Consider the following 17688-nt stretch of genomic DNA (forward strand, 5'->3'; position numbering starts at 1 on the left):
GCACAGACACCTGTTTGTTCATATTTGGAAAAATGTCACTGATGCAAGATACACTGCAGCAGATGAGGATTTTTAGGTGATACAGGAACAGTTTAAAATAGAATCTGCCTGCAGGAGTTAACCTATAAGCTACAACTGGCATAATTACTATCACTGACTACATGGGCATCATTCCAGTAAGTATGGAGTCTTAGGGCAAGACTGTGCTTCAAAGTCCTCAATGTGACACAAAACCAATCAACGATATTGTTCTGATACTTCCATACTGCGGAATTTTACTGCCATGTGTGACTGCAGTCATGCTGTAATTCAGTTTTCCACTTGGTTTAAAATATTGACTGTGCTCAGAAATTTTCTAGTTAAGAGCCTTGAGCTTTCATCCAAGAGTACTCAACTACAGACTGAAGTGCTCAAGTCCAGACCTGAGTCTTCCACATACTTTCATCACTGATTTCCACACTTTTTCAAATGTCTGTCAATCAAGTTTTAGTTAAAACTGGTTCCAGTTTAATTGACAAATTAAGAACAGATAATTATCTGCCATTATCTCCTCTCCTTTCCTTACACAGTTTATTAAGAGAGTGTGGAAACCAAGTGTACAAAAAACCTGAAAACTGTGAGAAGGGGGGAAATAAATAAAAAAATCAAGTGCTATAATTACATGTTCTCCAAAAACAATAGCTCTGGTTTACTTCACACATATGTGGTTTATTGTTTTTTCCTTAACCTATCCTGATATTCATTCTGGGTAATAGGCTATATAGCATCCCACCTGGTAATTAATATTGTGAAATAAGCCATAACTTGGGATTTATTGAATTTATAATATTAGATTTTGTAGTCTTAATGTTGGAGTAACATTAGAGATTTATTTGAAGATTTATAATAAAGGGTTATTTGAAGATTTATAATGAAGGGTTATTTTTCCTGTCTACAAATATCCACCTATATCAATAATGACTACATTCAAGGATCCAGGTACTGTGAAGATCAGGGAAAATAAGCTAGTGAATTGGATATATGAAGATAATCCAAAGAAGGCAAATTCAAGTACTCTGCTGGACTGGACATCTGTCAGCCTTCTCAGAATGAGGGATTGTCAAGCAACACACTCTCCCACCTACAATAGCAGTCTCTATGGGGAGACAATGTTTGGATGAATATGAAGTGAAATTCTCCTGTTCTCAAGACTGCTAATGCAGATTTTATTTATTTCCAACATACATAATGGACTAAGGGGGGCAAAGCACAGCAGAGAACCAGAGAACCATCACTGCTACCTGCACCAGAAACATGCACAGATTTCAGCACCTCCTCCTCAGTGTTCTTTAGGGTAAATATGAAAACTAGTGGTGAGAAACTAAATGAGACAGCAGCTAAGAGGGCTATGAAAAACCCACCTTTGTGGATTTTAAGATTTTATACAATAAGAAGTATCTGAGCTTTCTGAAAAGAAAAGCTTTACCACGCAGAGAAAAGACAAATGGGTCTTGCAGTGAGCTTATTGTTGAGGTTTTCCCCCTCCTGTATTTCTTTATAAAGAAAAAAAAATCTTCCCTTTAACTCAAAAGATATTAACCTTATGCAAGTGATGATATATTTAAACTTGATTTATCCAAGACTAACATGTTTAGCAGACCAGAAAGATGACAGAAAACATTTCTCAAGCATCCAGAAAAATTCCCAGTGAAATTTAAAAGCTACTTTGATAATATACTTTCAAGGATGAAAAATCCAATAGAACCTTTTTCGAATAATAATAAAAAGAATAGTTAAAAGAATGCCTAGAGGAGAAAAAAGCCAATCAAAACCAGCTACATGCCCTGAAAATGAAGGAAATAAAAAGTCAAAGTTTCACTTTTTGAAAACAAATACTGACTAAGAAAATGTAATTTTCACTTTGCAAACACTTAGCAGGCCATAACCCCCTTTTTTCTAGAAGCCTCCAGAGACTGGATAAATCTTGAATGCCTTAGGTATGTGATGCTGCCTGTGTACAATTTTATGCACAAGGAACATACAGTTGTTAATACCCCTTCTCCCAGGGCAGCCAAAGGCTCTCTTTGACATGAGCCAACTCCAGACTGCAGCCAAGTTCTCTGGTTAATGCCATGATGAGATGGAAGCATCTGGAAAAACCAGCAACTCAACAAAATCCAATAGTCTGTCATTGCCGTAAGCTTTTCCTAGGTATTACTGTGCCTTCTGGAACTACATAAGGAGATTGTTCAGCACTGGTGAGAGCAAAAAACGCCACCAGCTCAGCTGCTCTTCCTTCTAGTTCAGCATCTGCCTGTCTTTAGCTCTAAGAAGCAGATATAGCCTGTAGCCATGCAATTTTTATGTTGGTCCAAATACGTAATTTGAGAATCAAGTCCAGCATTTCAGCGGCTTCTGCAACCTTTTTTAAAAGACAGACAATTTAGTCAGGTTGTCCATGAAAGTATTAGTGGCTTCAGTGTTGCACTTTTGTTCCAACTCCCACAGATGGGAGCTTTTAAAGTATATATTTAAGAAAAAGAAAGTAAGAATATTAAGTCCTTAGCAACCATCATAATTTCCTAACAAGGTATCCAACACAGAAGTTTCAATTTCATGTTGGTAGTTCCTTGGTCTTGGCTGTACCATCTTTGAACATGTTTTTCCATCCCCAGTTCTTCAAGACGTGAAAAAGATTTCAAGTTGTTTCATTAGAACTCTTATATTTTCCACAATATGCATCTTATTACCATTGCTTTATATTTTTCACCCAAAAAGATGATCAGAACCTATCTAAAGCTTTTTTCCCTAGGAATTGTCCAAAATAAGAAATACAAGCTATTAACCTGGTTCCCTCCACAGATCTCATTGCAAATGCAGATCTATACAGATTTGTATACATAATCAAACCAATGACAGTTCATTTGAATGCTATCAAATACATATTTTTCTACAAAAGAATAAAAACACTGTTACATGATGGACCTGATACCTTTATCCTAACAATCATTTTCTTGTTTAAAGAACTTGAAACAACAAAAACCCCCAAACTACTCTGGAGAAATCCAAAATTAGAACAATTCATCCTCTAGCCTAAAATGTCTGAACACTGAACACTCCCCACTCAGATAAATTTCCTTTCTATACCAGTCAGAATTCTCTTGCTAAAAACCCTGTAAGATACTATTTTTGCTTTGGGAGCTTTAGGCAATTCCACCAAGCCTACGAACAAGATAAATTTTTGATTTACTTTTTCAAAATGCTGACGTTCATGAACACTTAGCTCTAAAACTCTCACTGTAACTCTTTTAAAACTTAAATAACATACAGCAGTTTCAGAATACCATCCAACACAGAGAAACATTCCAGCATACTTAATTTTGCGGTTAATTGTGCCAGGAAAGGTATTTCCTTTTGATTATTGTTTCACTCATAGTCATGCTGTCTTTCGACTAATTAAAACCAAGATTAAAAGCAGTCTTCAGGTACTTAGATAAACTCCTGTGAATTTTCCCAGGCAAGATTCAGAGCAGCAATGAAAAACCATTTGTGAAGAAGACACGTACCTCCGGCTCTCCAACGGGCGCCCATCACTCGAGATGCTTCGGGGAATGTTGGCTCGTTCTGGGGGTGGCATTTTCCCTTCTCCTTTTCCAGAGCTAATCCTAGATGGTACTGGGCTTTGGATTTGAGATGGCACCTGAGCCACATGAGGTCCCTGTCCTTTGCTCGCATTTCGCTGCCATTTGTTATTATTTCTGAAGGGAAATTTGAATTCATATGACATTCCTTCATTCACTTTGTACTCCATCACTGGCATACGGTAGTTTTCTGAAGAACTCCTGGAAATGAAGAAATTAATATGCAGCTGTAAAAAATAAAAACATGTGACATGTTCACAAGAAGAGAAATCTGAAGATAGAAGCTGAACCAATTCTATGGAAGTATGAGATCTTCTTTTTAAGAAACGTTTATTTAACAAATTTTAGAAGGCTCAAGAAAAAGGACTAGTGATGTTGAGAGTCTGTCTCTTCATCCTGGTGAGTGATGCACAACAGACTACCATGGACTCTGCCTTGTTGGCCTTTCCCCTGATTGTCACACATTAACAACCCTGTTATCACCATCACTAAGCCCTAACCCAACGCCTGTCATTGTCTATCCCTCCAGAAGAGTTTACAGCCACCCATTCCAACATTTCAGTTAATCAAGTTGATACCCTTCTCACAAATCTTTAGTTTTTCTATCAGATGGAGAGTATCTCCCCTTCCTAAAGCCATGTGTTTTAGAACTTACCTACACCCAGACAAATAAGACCTGAAATGTTTGTTCTCTTTGAGATACACCTTTCTGATGTACAGACATACATTCTGATGTACAGACAAGAGTCACATGAAATAAGGCACTAGACATAACTTTCAAATACCTTTGGATTTGGAGTACCTCAGATGATAAATCTGAACATTGTGAAAAGACTTGCTAGAAACTGTAGATGCCAAACCCCAAAGATGCCCGCTGCTTCCTGGGGAACAGCACAGCATAAAAATCTGACTAGAACAGAATGTAAGCTAATGCAGCCCACATAAGAAGAAGGGCAAACTTCTGCATATATTTCAAATGAGGCACTTGGAAAAAAATGTGATCTTCCACTTCAGCAAGGATAATTTTGGCATTTCTCTTGACAAATGTGTAAATATATATCTGAGTGAACACTGAGTATGTTTTATCATAATTACTCTAGCTACATACATCACTCTCTAATGGAAAGAAAAATAAAAAATCAGTGCAAAATTTTGAACCCATAGCTCCTCCTCTAAGCAATTACACCATTAGGGCTGAAAAATATTAGTCTATCTTCCCTGCAAAAAACAAAAACAAGAGAACTTGTTATCTGGCCATGCTGACATAAGCAAGTTGTACGGTCTAATAGGAACAGACAAAGTGAAACAGTCAGTGCTGAGGTCTTGCTGTCCACAATGTACATATTCTGTAGTTTTATGCTGGTCTACCCTCTAGTCTTAATGTCCAAATTAAATTATCTGTTGGAAGGCATGAGATGTGCTTCTGAAGCACAAGTAGGTCAGCTTCACCTGAAAGTCTCCCGGGCCCCTCTGATATGATCCACTGCATGCTAGACAGGGATGAGCAGGAGATAAGGCCACTCACAACTGAACTACAATATTGATAATTGATATCCTTTGTTTTTTCTTTTCTCTTCATATTTTATGTCCCTGCTATTCTTTCCCCAGTGCTTAAGTACTTCGTTTGGGTTTCTCTTTTTTTCCTCTGCAACGTACCTACAATTTAACAAGCAGGAATGCACAATTTCCTCTTAAGGCTGTGTCTTTAACTTCAAAGTCAGCAATCAGCCCACTAAATGAGTTCAGTGGCAATGTTTTAATAACCATGGTTTAGTAGAGACTTAACCATAACAAGGCCTGCCTCTGCATAGGGCATGAGAATGTGAATTGGGGTGTTTGGATCTATTTTTGCATCTCCTACTGACCTTGTACATGTGCGTGTCACCAAGCCAGCTTATCTGACTGCACTCCAACTTCATGCCAACCAATTTATTAGGATAGGGACTGCTTCTCATATCAATGTAGTATTCCAAGCAGAATGCATCTTCATTTTAGTTATGGTCTGCAGAATTTACTGTAGTAGAAATACTCAGTGACCTCCAGAGGACATAATGAAAGGACTCCAGTTGCAGAAAATTGATCGCCAAAAGAGAAACTGCTTTGCGCAAATACTTAACTGAAGTGTCTAATAATACATGTAGGATAGCTACAAATTCAAGACACAGTTCTTGAACTTTTATGATTTAGGATAGAGTAAATGGGGGGATCAAGAGTTGCTTTATGGAATTTTATAGCTAGTAATAATCTACCGTGAAGATTTGCTCACTAGACAGCAACAACAAAATTTTGAGTATTTCAAAAAGTGCAGTCATTTCTCTTACTGCTATGGGTTTGGATGCACTAAAAGTAAGCCTGTTTTTGGCTGTACTTAATTTAGTTCAGAAATAATAGGATCTGTGCTTTCCACACTGATTTTTCTGCTCTAATCCTTTCATGATGATTGCAGCTGAACTTTCCATTTGCTCGGGCTGCTAAATACTGCTCAAAAGCTTTCCAAATATCTTATGAGTGACCTTATGCCACTCATCATTTTAATCCCTAACATGTATTCAATTTTCCACTGACAGCTGAAGGACAAAAAACTCCTTTTCTCTCTGCTCCTCTTTTGCTAGCATTTACAAAAGGAGTTCATGTTGCTTACAGTAAAAACAAACACGGATTTTTCTTTTACACAAGTACCGGCTCTTTTCTCAAGACACACAATTTCATATATATATAATAAATATGTGCTACTGTTCAGCTCCAATCTTAAATATACAAAGATTTAGCTATTACATCTACAAAGTTATAGACTGATTAAAAAAGAGCAGTGCAAAAATGCTCACTTGGTCTCTCACTCCAAGGAATCCTCTGAACTTTGGTAACTGTACTTGCTTCTTGGAAAACCTATCCTAAGCCTTCAGCTAGCCTGGGGGCAAATTTATTCTATTAAACATCATTCCATTTTAATCATACAGGAACATTTCTAGGATACAAATACAGGATGTCAGGAATATGCGATTAAGACTTAGCGATGTGGCTGAAGGCTACAGACAATGCTGAGAATTCATAAAAATTATAAAAGCTTTAGTGTGAATTCAGGAAAAATGGAGGGACTTAATGTCCAGTTTAAGAAAAATGCACATATTACTACTTATTTCTGATGAAGTACCAGTTTTAAACTATAAAATCAGCAATATAATTGACATGAGCTTCAGGCTTAATACAGATGGCAAGTGAGAGAGCTGCAACAAGATCTATGGAGTAAATAAGAATTTGCAGCAATTTCTCTGGCCAGATCCATATCTTTGAAAAACCCTCATCATTTATAGCCTTACTTATTGTGAAAACAGAAGCATCTAAGTCTATTCTTAGCTTTCAAGAATTATATCTACAGGCATTAAAAATTACCAGCAAATGGGAAAGCTGGCAGGAATGTGTACAATCAATTTTGATGCATGCTAAACACACAATTATCACGAAAAAGTTGTTTGATTTCTGTGTTCAATTCCATGGCTCCATGAACTTCTTCACACATCTTATGATATTTTAGTATTCAATGAATATTTGGGGGGCATGGAGACTGAATGTGGGCAGTTTTTCCTGCTCTCATCTTCCAACCTTAAAATATTGGATTCTGTATTATAATTATACTACCTTTTTTTCGAGACAAACATTCTATGGTGGTTCTCCCCATAAAACAAGATACAATTTCAGAGCAAACACAGCGACTGCAAAATACCTGCGTGGTGTGCAGTCCTCATAGGGAGGGACAATGACGACCTTCACTGTGACTGATGTCCTGAGCAGATCAATCATTTGCTCGTGGCTCAGGGTGGCCACAGCCACCTTGCAGATCTCCACCAGGCGGCTGCCCTGGCGCAGCCCTGCCTGCCAGGCGTAGCCGTAGGGCTCCACGTCGGCCACGATGCCCTCGTAGTTCACGTGGAAACCCAGCTGGCCCAGGCCATTCCTGCGCAGGGTCATCTCCACGGTTTCACAGCCCTTGGTCACCAGCTGGGGATTGAAATGCACACAGAATTTAATGCATTCAAACACCTCTGGGGCTAACAGAGGTTTAGGGGCTCAAGTTTTGCACAACCGATTCCCAAGGATCATGGTGGGACACAATAAAGGCATATATATTGCAGTCCTAGGTACATAATCAGCTGAAATGAGTCCTGTTGCTCAAACTAAGATTTTCAGTAGAATCTGGTTACTCAAGTTCTGCCTTGGAATTTTTATTGCAACCACAGGAATTTTAGAAGATACATGGCAGCACACAACAGAAAAACACATGGAGTTACACAAGCATGTCTGTCTTTTACACTTTAGTAACCAAAAAAACATTTTCCATTTCTGGCTGTTTCAGGAAATGGCAAAATTACCTCTGTCAGAATGTGGTAACACAAAGCTACTAAGCACAGTAAACCGGGAACTATGCCAACTCTTCCATGTATCATGAGCATCAATGTCATCAAGAGCAATTTAATAGGACCTAGATTTCCTTCTTTTCTGGTAGTTATACAACCACAGTTGTGAAATTACAGGAAAGAGAGTGAAATGTAGCATATTCTTTCATAACTTAATTGGATATAAAATGAGCATGGACAGATGTTTTATAGGGAGATACCATGATTCACTGCATTTTTAGTTTATCACATGCATTCAGAGTATATCTGAAGGTTGCAGTGGGGATTGGGACTGCACCCTGCTGGCAACATAATAAGTTAGTCCCAAAGACATTGCAGATTCATTTGAAACAAGATACTGCAAGTCTACAAAACAGAGAAAGGGAAGGAAAACAACGAAAAGAAATAATGTGACACTTCTGTACTTATTGTGTGGGAGCAATTTATGCATCTGAAGGACCCGGTCTTTTTAATATATTAATACATTTTTCACACACACACAGCCAGCTGAGACTAGTTGATATCTGATAAAAGTGAAAGCAATATTCAGTTTTGAGAAACAGAAGCAGGGAAGTCTTCATAAATTTCACAATAAAAAATTTAAACAATTGTAGGAATCCCAGGCATTATTTAAATTGAAGCTTTACCTGGCCAACAGGTGAGAGGAGAAAGCAAAGAAGGGGAACCAAACAAGAGAACACATTCTAACCTCCAGCCTTTTGACGATCTCTTTGATGTCATCAATGTTGCTGATGAAGCTCTCCAAAGAAACACATTCACCTCTCTCATAGAATATTTTGATATTTGTGTCTGTTGAAGTCCACCCAATCACATCTCGACAGGAGCAATTGAACACCACGCTTTTTGTGTCCTGTTCAATGAGGACCACAAACTCATTAGAGATGCCTAGGAGACAATCTATTTCCATTCCCTTGCTGTAGTCTTTTGCATGGACACTCCAGACAATAGCACCAGAACTGTAGATCTCTGCTCCTGGATAAGGTTTGGACTTTTCCTTCTTTTTTGAAGCAAGTGAGATGAAGGGGAACTTGCCAGAAGGGTCAATGGGTGTGTTGGTGACATTCTTCTCTGCCAAATCTTTCAAGTACTCTTGCCGGGTCCTGGTGGCCATCGCACGGAACTTCTCTGATTTATGAGCAGCATTCTCTGCATTAATGACTTTGGCCAGTAAGAAGTCCCTGAACACATTTGATTTAGGAAATGTCACACCTTTTGGAATAGGTGGGCCAAAGGATGGTACATCTCTGGATCTTGTCACAGCAACACTAAATGAAATAAAAGAATTAAGAAGCACAGTGTTTCACTCTAGGCAAATTCAGCAGTTTTTGCTTACAGACAATACATTCCCTCAATTTTTCTCTTCTCAGCAATATGCCTAAATTTACATATTAATGTTGCCAGTGTGGAGGTTATGCCTCCTTTGCTGTATAAACAAAAAGCCACTTTTTTTGCATATAGGCATTTTTTGAGATGTTCCCAGCCCCACAGCTAATAAAGAGCTTCAAGTACAAACTGTAGGGCTGGGGTTTTTTTTATAAGTAATCATTCATGTATGGCAGTTCTGAATTCTGTTTGGTTTTGGTACAAAAAGAAAATTTCTAACTCACACTATGAGAAAGGCTAGCTTAGAATGTAGTTACTTAATGCTGAAAGGCCCATCTGAAAGCAGTGCCAAGTGTGTGATCAACACTAGAAATAGAGATTAAATGAACACATGGAAAAGATAAAGGCAATGAAGTCATCTCACAAGGCCAGTTCCATTGAAAAAATGATTTGGTGACTGAATGCATATATACATCACACTACTGTTTTACATTTCTGGACTGAAAACCTCACTAGCTAATATTGCTTGACTCCAAAAACACCAAAAATAAGAAACTTCTGAGAAGTCCAGAGATACACAGTAGAAACAAATATGTTCTTTTTCAACTCTTCCTTTTAGTTCCTGCACCAAGTGATGGACTGACAATAAGATTGCCTTAGACAACAGGGACCAGCTTAGCTATTCTCAATTGTCAATTCTCTTTTGATTTAAATCAGATGCAAGTTGTTTAGAACCTCTGAAGATCTGACATTCCAATCCAGTATCATTCACTTGGCAAACTATCCTAAGAGACTGAAACTCTACTTCGATAGTTTTGTGACAAGAAAAGTCCCAACAGGAGTTACCACACATCTGTAACTAGATCTGAAAAAGCATTAACTAACTTTGGCCAAGATACCATGGTAATGGAAATGAAGAAGAATAGGATAAAACTTGATCACATTATGAAAGCATGTGGTGCTTCACTTAGAATGCTGACTGGTATTATTTTCACATTTTGATTTTACCTGAATTCTTAAACATAATCAGAGAACTTCCCCCCAAAATATCAGTAATTAAGATTTCAGAGTAAATCTTTTGAAGAAGCATATAGGAACACCAAAAATAAAAATTAAGTCACCCAATCTACAGCTGTATCTTCTAGTTTTGAGTGGTAGGATGTTTTGTTTTGCTTTTGCTGTTCTGAATTGCTTGGGGTGTTTTTTTCCTTTGTTTTTTTGTTTGTTTTCTAATTACTATATTTTCTAGCAACTGATACTGAAAGATGTCATTACTGTCATATTTCCTCCCAATGTATACCAGTATATCTTAAAGTAAGCAACAGGAGGTGCTCATGAAGCAAGTGACTCATCTCCAGTGGTCCTGAAGGGTCTGTTATCAAGAAATGGAAGCCTAAGCATTAAACACAATTACTGGATGCAATGAAAAACTACCAGACACTAACAGTAAGATTTTGTTTGGTTCAGTTTTCAGTGCCATGAATCACAGGGATAAGAATTCAATCTTTAATACATGCTAGAGAAGTTTTAAAAAGTGAGCAATGCTCAGAGATGCCAGACTTTTGAAATATTGTTTATCTTAGTTGGGAGAGAGAATCACTGGCCAAGACAGTTCTCGACTTTATTCCTTTTATGTAGTTTTTAAATATAAATTCCAGTACATTTTTATGCTATATGGTTTCCTGTTTTGTCTAGAATTATGAATCCATGAAACTGTTCCAAATAATTCAGTGAAAAAGAGGTCAAACTTACTTTGAAAAGTCTCCTAGAAAAACTTTTCATAATAGAATTCTACAAATCTAAATCAAGTGTTTGCACTGAGAGGACAGGAAAAAATAGTACTTCAATCTTAAAGACAGTACAGAAAACAGAATGTTCTGGTGGTCTTGTGTATCAAAATGAACACTGACATTCTCCCAACCATTTATCACGCTGTTTCCCATCCCCTTAAAATTTAAGCCTGTACCATCACTAAAGCCAAAATTACCATTAAGCAACCAATCAGGTTCCAGCCCTTACAGTTATAAACACTTGAAAAATGAGATGATTCAGGAGTCTGAAGGTCAAAAATAGAACCCTCAGATACTTGAACTTATTACAGTTTAGCAAGTATCAATCTTTCCCATGCTTTTTAATAGGAAGAAAATATATACAGTTATATTACTTAAAGTAACAGACAAAAGCAGATCTATGCTGTAATATGCAATTCAAGTGAAAGACGCATCTGCAGCCCTTGTGGATGCATTTTGTACGCTCTCTTTCCTTCAAAATCACTTTCTGTACAGGGTAAGAGCTGAAACATATGTCTAAGAGTTTAAGAACAAGCTGTGCTCACATAAATTATGCAACAGCTGAATTTTTCAATAAGCATCCTGAAAAGAGTATCCACATGAACATTCTTAGTCCAGGAGAGTTAATACATATACAAAGCTCAGCATCAGTTTTAGAAATGCTCTGTGAACTTTACCAGGAACTTCTTAGGAGAGGAAAGCCTTTAACCCATCTATATGTACTCAAAAAATAAAGAATATACCAACTCATACACAGCAGTCTTAGATTTTCCTCTAAATAAGCACTTGCCCTAATAAAATACTTGAGTGAATATTTGTATTTCAGCAAAAACAAGTTAATTCAAAGGCTATCTCATTTCAAGATACATGCTCTAAATCCACTGGTCTGACATTTCATATGTGAAATGGCAATGCTTTCTAGAAGTTTTCTCAAATGAATCAACATTTAAAAATGAAAATACTAGAAGAGTTCAGTATATAAAGGTAAGAACTTTCACTGATGGCAAAAAAGCATAAATCAAACATTTCTATATGCTTGCAATCTAGTTTCAAAAAACTATACTAATAGGAATATCATCTTGCAAGTCTTTATTACATGTTACTATCAATTACCATTTTCTATTTTAATCATATTGACTTTAAGGTCACATTAAGACTTTATTTTTTGCTGCATAATTGTCATTTCTTTGTTGGACTGAAATGAGATAAGAAATTAAGATATTTCCAAGAGTTTAGCTTCTTCCTGAAAGGCTAAGTCATACTTTTTCACTGTTTTAATTTCAAAAATGGAGCATAAACTCAGATTACCAAATTATCTAAGCAAAAAGTGGAAGTGTTCTTTTTTTTCCCTTTGTTCTATTTCTATCAATGCCAAAATATTCTTCTAGCATTCTCTTAATGAAGAGAATAAAAAGGAAGTGAGAAGGCAATTCTAAAATAATTTCCAAGTGCTTGATATGCACACGTGTGTGTGTGTGTCTGCTGCCGTGACTGCAGCAGCTTCTTCACCGGGCACGTTTCATTTACATAGCCGTGTGTCTATTTACTCTTTTAAAGAGTTCTAAACTCCCATGACTCAAAACCTCCTTGACCCTCATCCTTCACTACATTTCCCTGCTGAGAATGTAGGAGGAGAATGGCAGCTGCACTGCAGTTCCCGGTGTTCAGCGGGTGCAGCAGCAGGTACCTGTAACAAACGCTGTCCGTGCAGGGACCGTGCACCCTCACAATGACAAAGACGTGCTGGAAGTGGGAGCGGATGTTCTTTGGGCTGAATGGCTGTGCTCCAGGCTCCTGGAAAACTATTGTCACAATATCATTTCCAATATGCCGTTTTCTCAGAAGCTTTAATGAGGGAAAAAGAAAAAAAATGCTAAAACAGACTTTTCACAAATTTCCAATAATTTATTTCTCATTATTAAAAATTATTATTGCTCATTTTCTTTCCCCAAGTGATACTTCAAACTGAAAACTGACACAATTGGGTGTTCTATAACAAGTACCAGAATTAGTTGGTAACCTAATAAATTTCAGGCATGGTTGTTTTCATAATAATTTCATTTCTATATGTAGCATAGAGGGTCAACTTATAAGGGAAAACTTAGCTAAACGAAGGGGAAAAACAAATCCTGTGAGTATCAAGAGAAATCAGTAATACATGGAAGCAGGAAAACATCCCCCATTTCAAACATTTTTACAAGCCAGTGGTAGGTCCTATTTAAAGCTGAAAACAAATTGTTATTGTCCTTAAGACACACTATAAATAATTTCCTGGTAGGCTTCTTTTAGTAAATAAAGCAGTTCTGCCCAAACAATATAACAGTTAAAAAAAAAAAAAAATCTTGACTACGGATTTCGGCTCATGTACTCTTGTGTAGTGTGCTGGACCACCATTCATTATCTCTCTCCATATTACAATCTGCTGAATGCAAACCTTAAAGGGCAATTGACTTAGCTGTAGAAGGTTTAAAATTATTTAAAATCATCAGATACACTAAGGTCCTTCTGGCATGTACTAATGACATTACTGCATACTATTCACATCAAAGTAATGTACAATTAAATAGAAAACAATGGAGCAAAATCTGTGATGTACCTACAATCATCTACTTCGCTCGTCTCCCTGACACAGAGATTGCCATTTTTACTTTTGATTCTCTAAGTGGTTTTTTGCTAGCAATGAATAAAAGTTGCCATAAATACTCAATAGTTCATCTTATTCTGAGCCCAGCCCATCTTACCTGTTGTTTGTTGTTTGGAGTATATGGCAACATAGTAGAAACATGGAACATGATTTCATAGTCCTTGTATGTTGTGTACAGAGAATGAGTACCTGTTGAATCAGCTGCAGTTAAAGAAGACAAAATAAAAGTATTATTAAAAAAAATTCAAAACCAAGGTTTCATTATTCTTAAAAAAAACATCAGCCAAGACAAGAATATTTATTATCCTCAATCCTAGCTGAATTTTTTATGCCTATATGCATTTTTGAGTTGAGTTCTTATACTTGCTGAAATATCATCAAGTAAGAACTTACTCACAGTTTATTCACCTGCCAAAGCAAGTGTCACATAAAGAAAGCCGGTGCACTTTTGCATTCTTTTCCCAGACAAAAACTTGTTATGAAGAGGGAGTTGATGCCAAAGACCCTGAAGAAAGCCTACCTAACATGAAAAGTGAGAACAAAGTCCGAGATAACTTTCAGTTATCAAATATTCACCCAATACCTCAGAATGAAACTGAACTGTAAGAAATGTGAAAAAGACTTCAGCAAGGCAGGCAGAGAGATACTGAAAATGAATACCGTGACCAAACACATCATAAACAGCAAAGGCCCTATAACCCACAATAACAACAGGATGAGTCCTCCTAAGCATAAACATCAGGACTTTAACTGTAATGAAATCAGGTAGCACCTTCATTAGAGCACCTGCTTTAGGGACAGGAACAGTCGAAACCCCAAGTAGGATGCCAGCATGCTTATAACTGATGATGAAAAAAGCCCACAAAAATGACATTATAATGCTGGTATATTAATCTAAGGTAATCTCACCTGTTTTGATTTCTGGCCACCCTATTTCAAAAGTTATAGAAGAAAGAGAAGGGATCCAGAAACAGGCCACAGAAATAATTAAATGCGGATGGAGAGGCTTCCATGTAGAGAGAAAACAATAAAAACTAGGACTATGAAGTTTAGAAAGAAAAAAGAAGAGGGGGATATTACTCAGTTTAAAAAGTGATGGTTGAAAACAACACTTGATTACAGACAAATTGTGAATTTGTTTCCACTTTCTGTCACTCTAAAAAGTGACCTTGAAAAATATGCCATTCATTTAAGCAGTAACACATTTAAAGATAAAACAGTGAGTATATGCTATTAAATACAACTTATATCCACAGTGCAAAAAGCCTGCTTTCAAACATCGCTTGAAAAATAGCCAGTTTTATATATGGAACACAGCATTCTGGCTATTTGAAGTTACATAAACATGCAACAAAATTATATAATACCAGTTATTTATAACAATGTATTTTAAAAAGCTGTTAAAAACTGTATCTTGGCATTTTCATTAGCCGAGAGATCATGTTACTAAGAAGAGAACAGATTTGAGAGTTGTGATGCATTTACAGTAACATAAATATACAGTTTATTTATCCAGATTTTGAGTATAAACTTTGAGAAGTTTGTTCCCTGTCAGATTCAGAGTAATTAAATAGAGGTAGCTTTAATGTAAATCAAGCACAAAATGATCTGTAAAATGAAACAAAGCTTTCTACATTATAGCCACATAGAGATTTTGTGCTTCCAAATGACTTATCTATAATAAAATGGGAATTAGAAAAAAATATTCCTACCATCTAAATATTATTTTAATAATTAAATATTAATATTAAATATGCTAATAGCTTTCTTTTAAATGCTAATTAGAACAGCAGATAGCTGAAAGGGGATCATTTCACCTTGCACTGTTTTCACAGCAGCCTCTGTCCTTGCCTGATCGCTGCAGTGCACACCCAAGGAGGCAGAAACACCCAAAAGTCACCTAAACATCAATGCAACTTTCTAACAGCTTTATCTGCTGAACAGTAAACACACTGATTTGTACATCGTCTTTTAGAAACAGAGCATACAAAAATATGACAAATAATTGGAAAAGGGGAGGAGTAGGTGCAAAAAGATTGCGATGTGAGACAGGGAAAGGCAGGCCACAAAAGAGGGGAAGGGGCTCAAAAGGTATTGGGGGAATAAAATAAAGCAATTCTGACCAAAAATATTCTAGAACACCTACATATTTAAGCCAAACTTTCAACTTTCCTGGCAGGATTTAATTTTAGGTAGAAAAATGTTTTCTGAGAACAGCACTGATTCTGCAAACGAAATAATCAGGCTCCAATCCAAATGACACATTTAATAATTCCAATTATTTTCAAGCATTTTACAGTTAAATATCTCCTATTCAAATCCAACTTCCAACGAAAGTCCATATGCACTATGACACTGCATCTCTCTCACCATTCAGCTTTTTTGAAGTCCAGAATACTCTTCCTGAAGTACACCACCATAACTGCAGGTGTTTGTTTTAAACCAAATCACAGCTATTGCAATAAAATCCAAGACTGTGTGCTGGTACAACATCCATCATTTCAAGGTCAGAACTGCAAGCCAGCACTGCAATCTACTTCTCCTTAACAGAGGCCTGAGGGATCTTTAAATTCATTAGCACCTTTTTACACTGAAGACATCTCCTCTGGCCACCAGATTATGGCACAGCTACTCACGATGCTTTCCCAGCCTTGCCCCATTACTGGATCTGGGCACTTAGCCGAGTAGCTGATCCTTTTTCCTCTCCACCATTAATAATCTCTAAAAACCCTCCTTGGTCTTCTGTCCTTCCAATGATTCTCAGCTATATTCACAAGGATTAACAGACTCACATTTGAAGTGGTTTTTTTCTAACACACTACTGCTAGTGCTCAAAACTGTGGCAGACAGCCACCAACATGCTGCTGACTGAATCCACAGGACTTAGTCAGCCTGCCTCTATAGCAGTTTAACCTCTGTGCTAGAAAACTCTATAAAAACCATTATGAGTAGAGAATTTGACCCCCTGGTGCAAAGAAAAACATTCCAAGGAATTGTAGGAGAATGCAAAGTAAGTTACACTGATAAGGCAGGACAACCATTACTACAAGCTGCAGTAGGGCTGACAAAAAAAAAGCATAAGAACAAATATTTTCAGAGCTTAATGTTGCTCCCCCCTCTACCTTTGCTTTGTCAGCAGCTGTGAACACTGCTCTTCTGTCATACACAAGGATTACATCAAGCATTCATGATCAACTTCTGTAATACCCAAGTTGTTTTCAGACAGAAATGAGGAGGACAGAATCTTTAATTTTGTACCATACAAAAGTACATGTGTAACACAAATGCAGAGGAATGCAGATGGACTTCTGCCCACCCTTATTTCTGCTTCTTAAGCAACTTAACATTTTAAGATTTGTTGGTCTCCCAAAAGAAGGCTCAGACCCAAGAGTAAGTCTATCATTATTTCCACAAGGTTGGAAAGCTGTTAAATAGTGCAAGTTAAGAAGGCAATCTATCTGTATTATTTCATTACAAACATTGGGGTTTCTTGACAACCCCTAAATGAAATGTCAATTGGAAGTCCATTCATTCCCTAGATTTTATTATCTACTTAATAGCTTATGCTTTTACATACTTCTGATGTCTCAACCAGAAAATCATGCAGAATATAAACATTTAGTACAGAAACCTACCATTATTATCTTAGTTTATAATCTTATCAAATTGATAAATTGTGAAATTCCCAGCTCATATTAATCCACTTCCTTTCTTTCCCTCATCAACCACACTACCATTCTGTTAGACTCACAATCCTTGTTACCAGGCCTAGCATTATCAAGCTGATCCCACTTACCAATGTAAAATAAGACTAAGTGAGGGGGAGGGAAATAAAGCATACATTACAACTGGAAAAGAAAGTAAATTGACTGAAGTTATAATTTGAAAGATCACTGTGA

The 17688-nt window shown here is 36.9% G+C and overlaps 1 protein-coding gene across 6 annotated transcripts in view; it reads right to left on the minus strand.

Annotated features, from left to right (window-relative positions):
- The window catches only part of SIPA1L1 (signal induced proliferation associated 1 like 1), a 201353-nt gene that overhangs the window by 32768 nt on the left and 150897 nt on the right, over nt 1–17688 (minus strand). For all 6 annotated transcript variants that reach the window (XM_054276442.1, XM_054276441.1, XM_054276444.1 and 3 more), the window contains 5 exons: nt 13887–13990; nt 12833–12990; nt 8721–9297; nt 7342–7616; nt 3546–3821 (listed from right to left, as the gene is read on the minus strand). In XM_054276442.1, coding sequence (XP_054132417.1) covers nt 3546–3821; nt 7342–7616; nt 8721–9297; nt 12833–12990; nt 13887–13990 — 1390 coding nt within the window. The remainder of the gene's footprint in view (nt 1–3545; nt 3822–7341; nt 7617–8720; nt 9298–12832; nt 12991–13886; nt 13991–17688) is intronic.

This window comes from Melozone crissalis, unplaced genomic scaffold, assembly GCF_028551555.1.
Source record: "Melozone crissalis strain CALT ecotype California unplaced genomic scaffold, PUWL_Pcris_2 ptg000018l_1, whole genome shotgun sequence".
Taxonomy (NCBI): domain Eukaryota; kingdom Metazoa; phylum Chordata; class Aves; order Passeriformes; family Passerellidae; genus Melozone; species Melozone crissalis.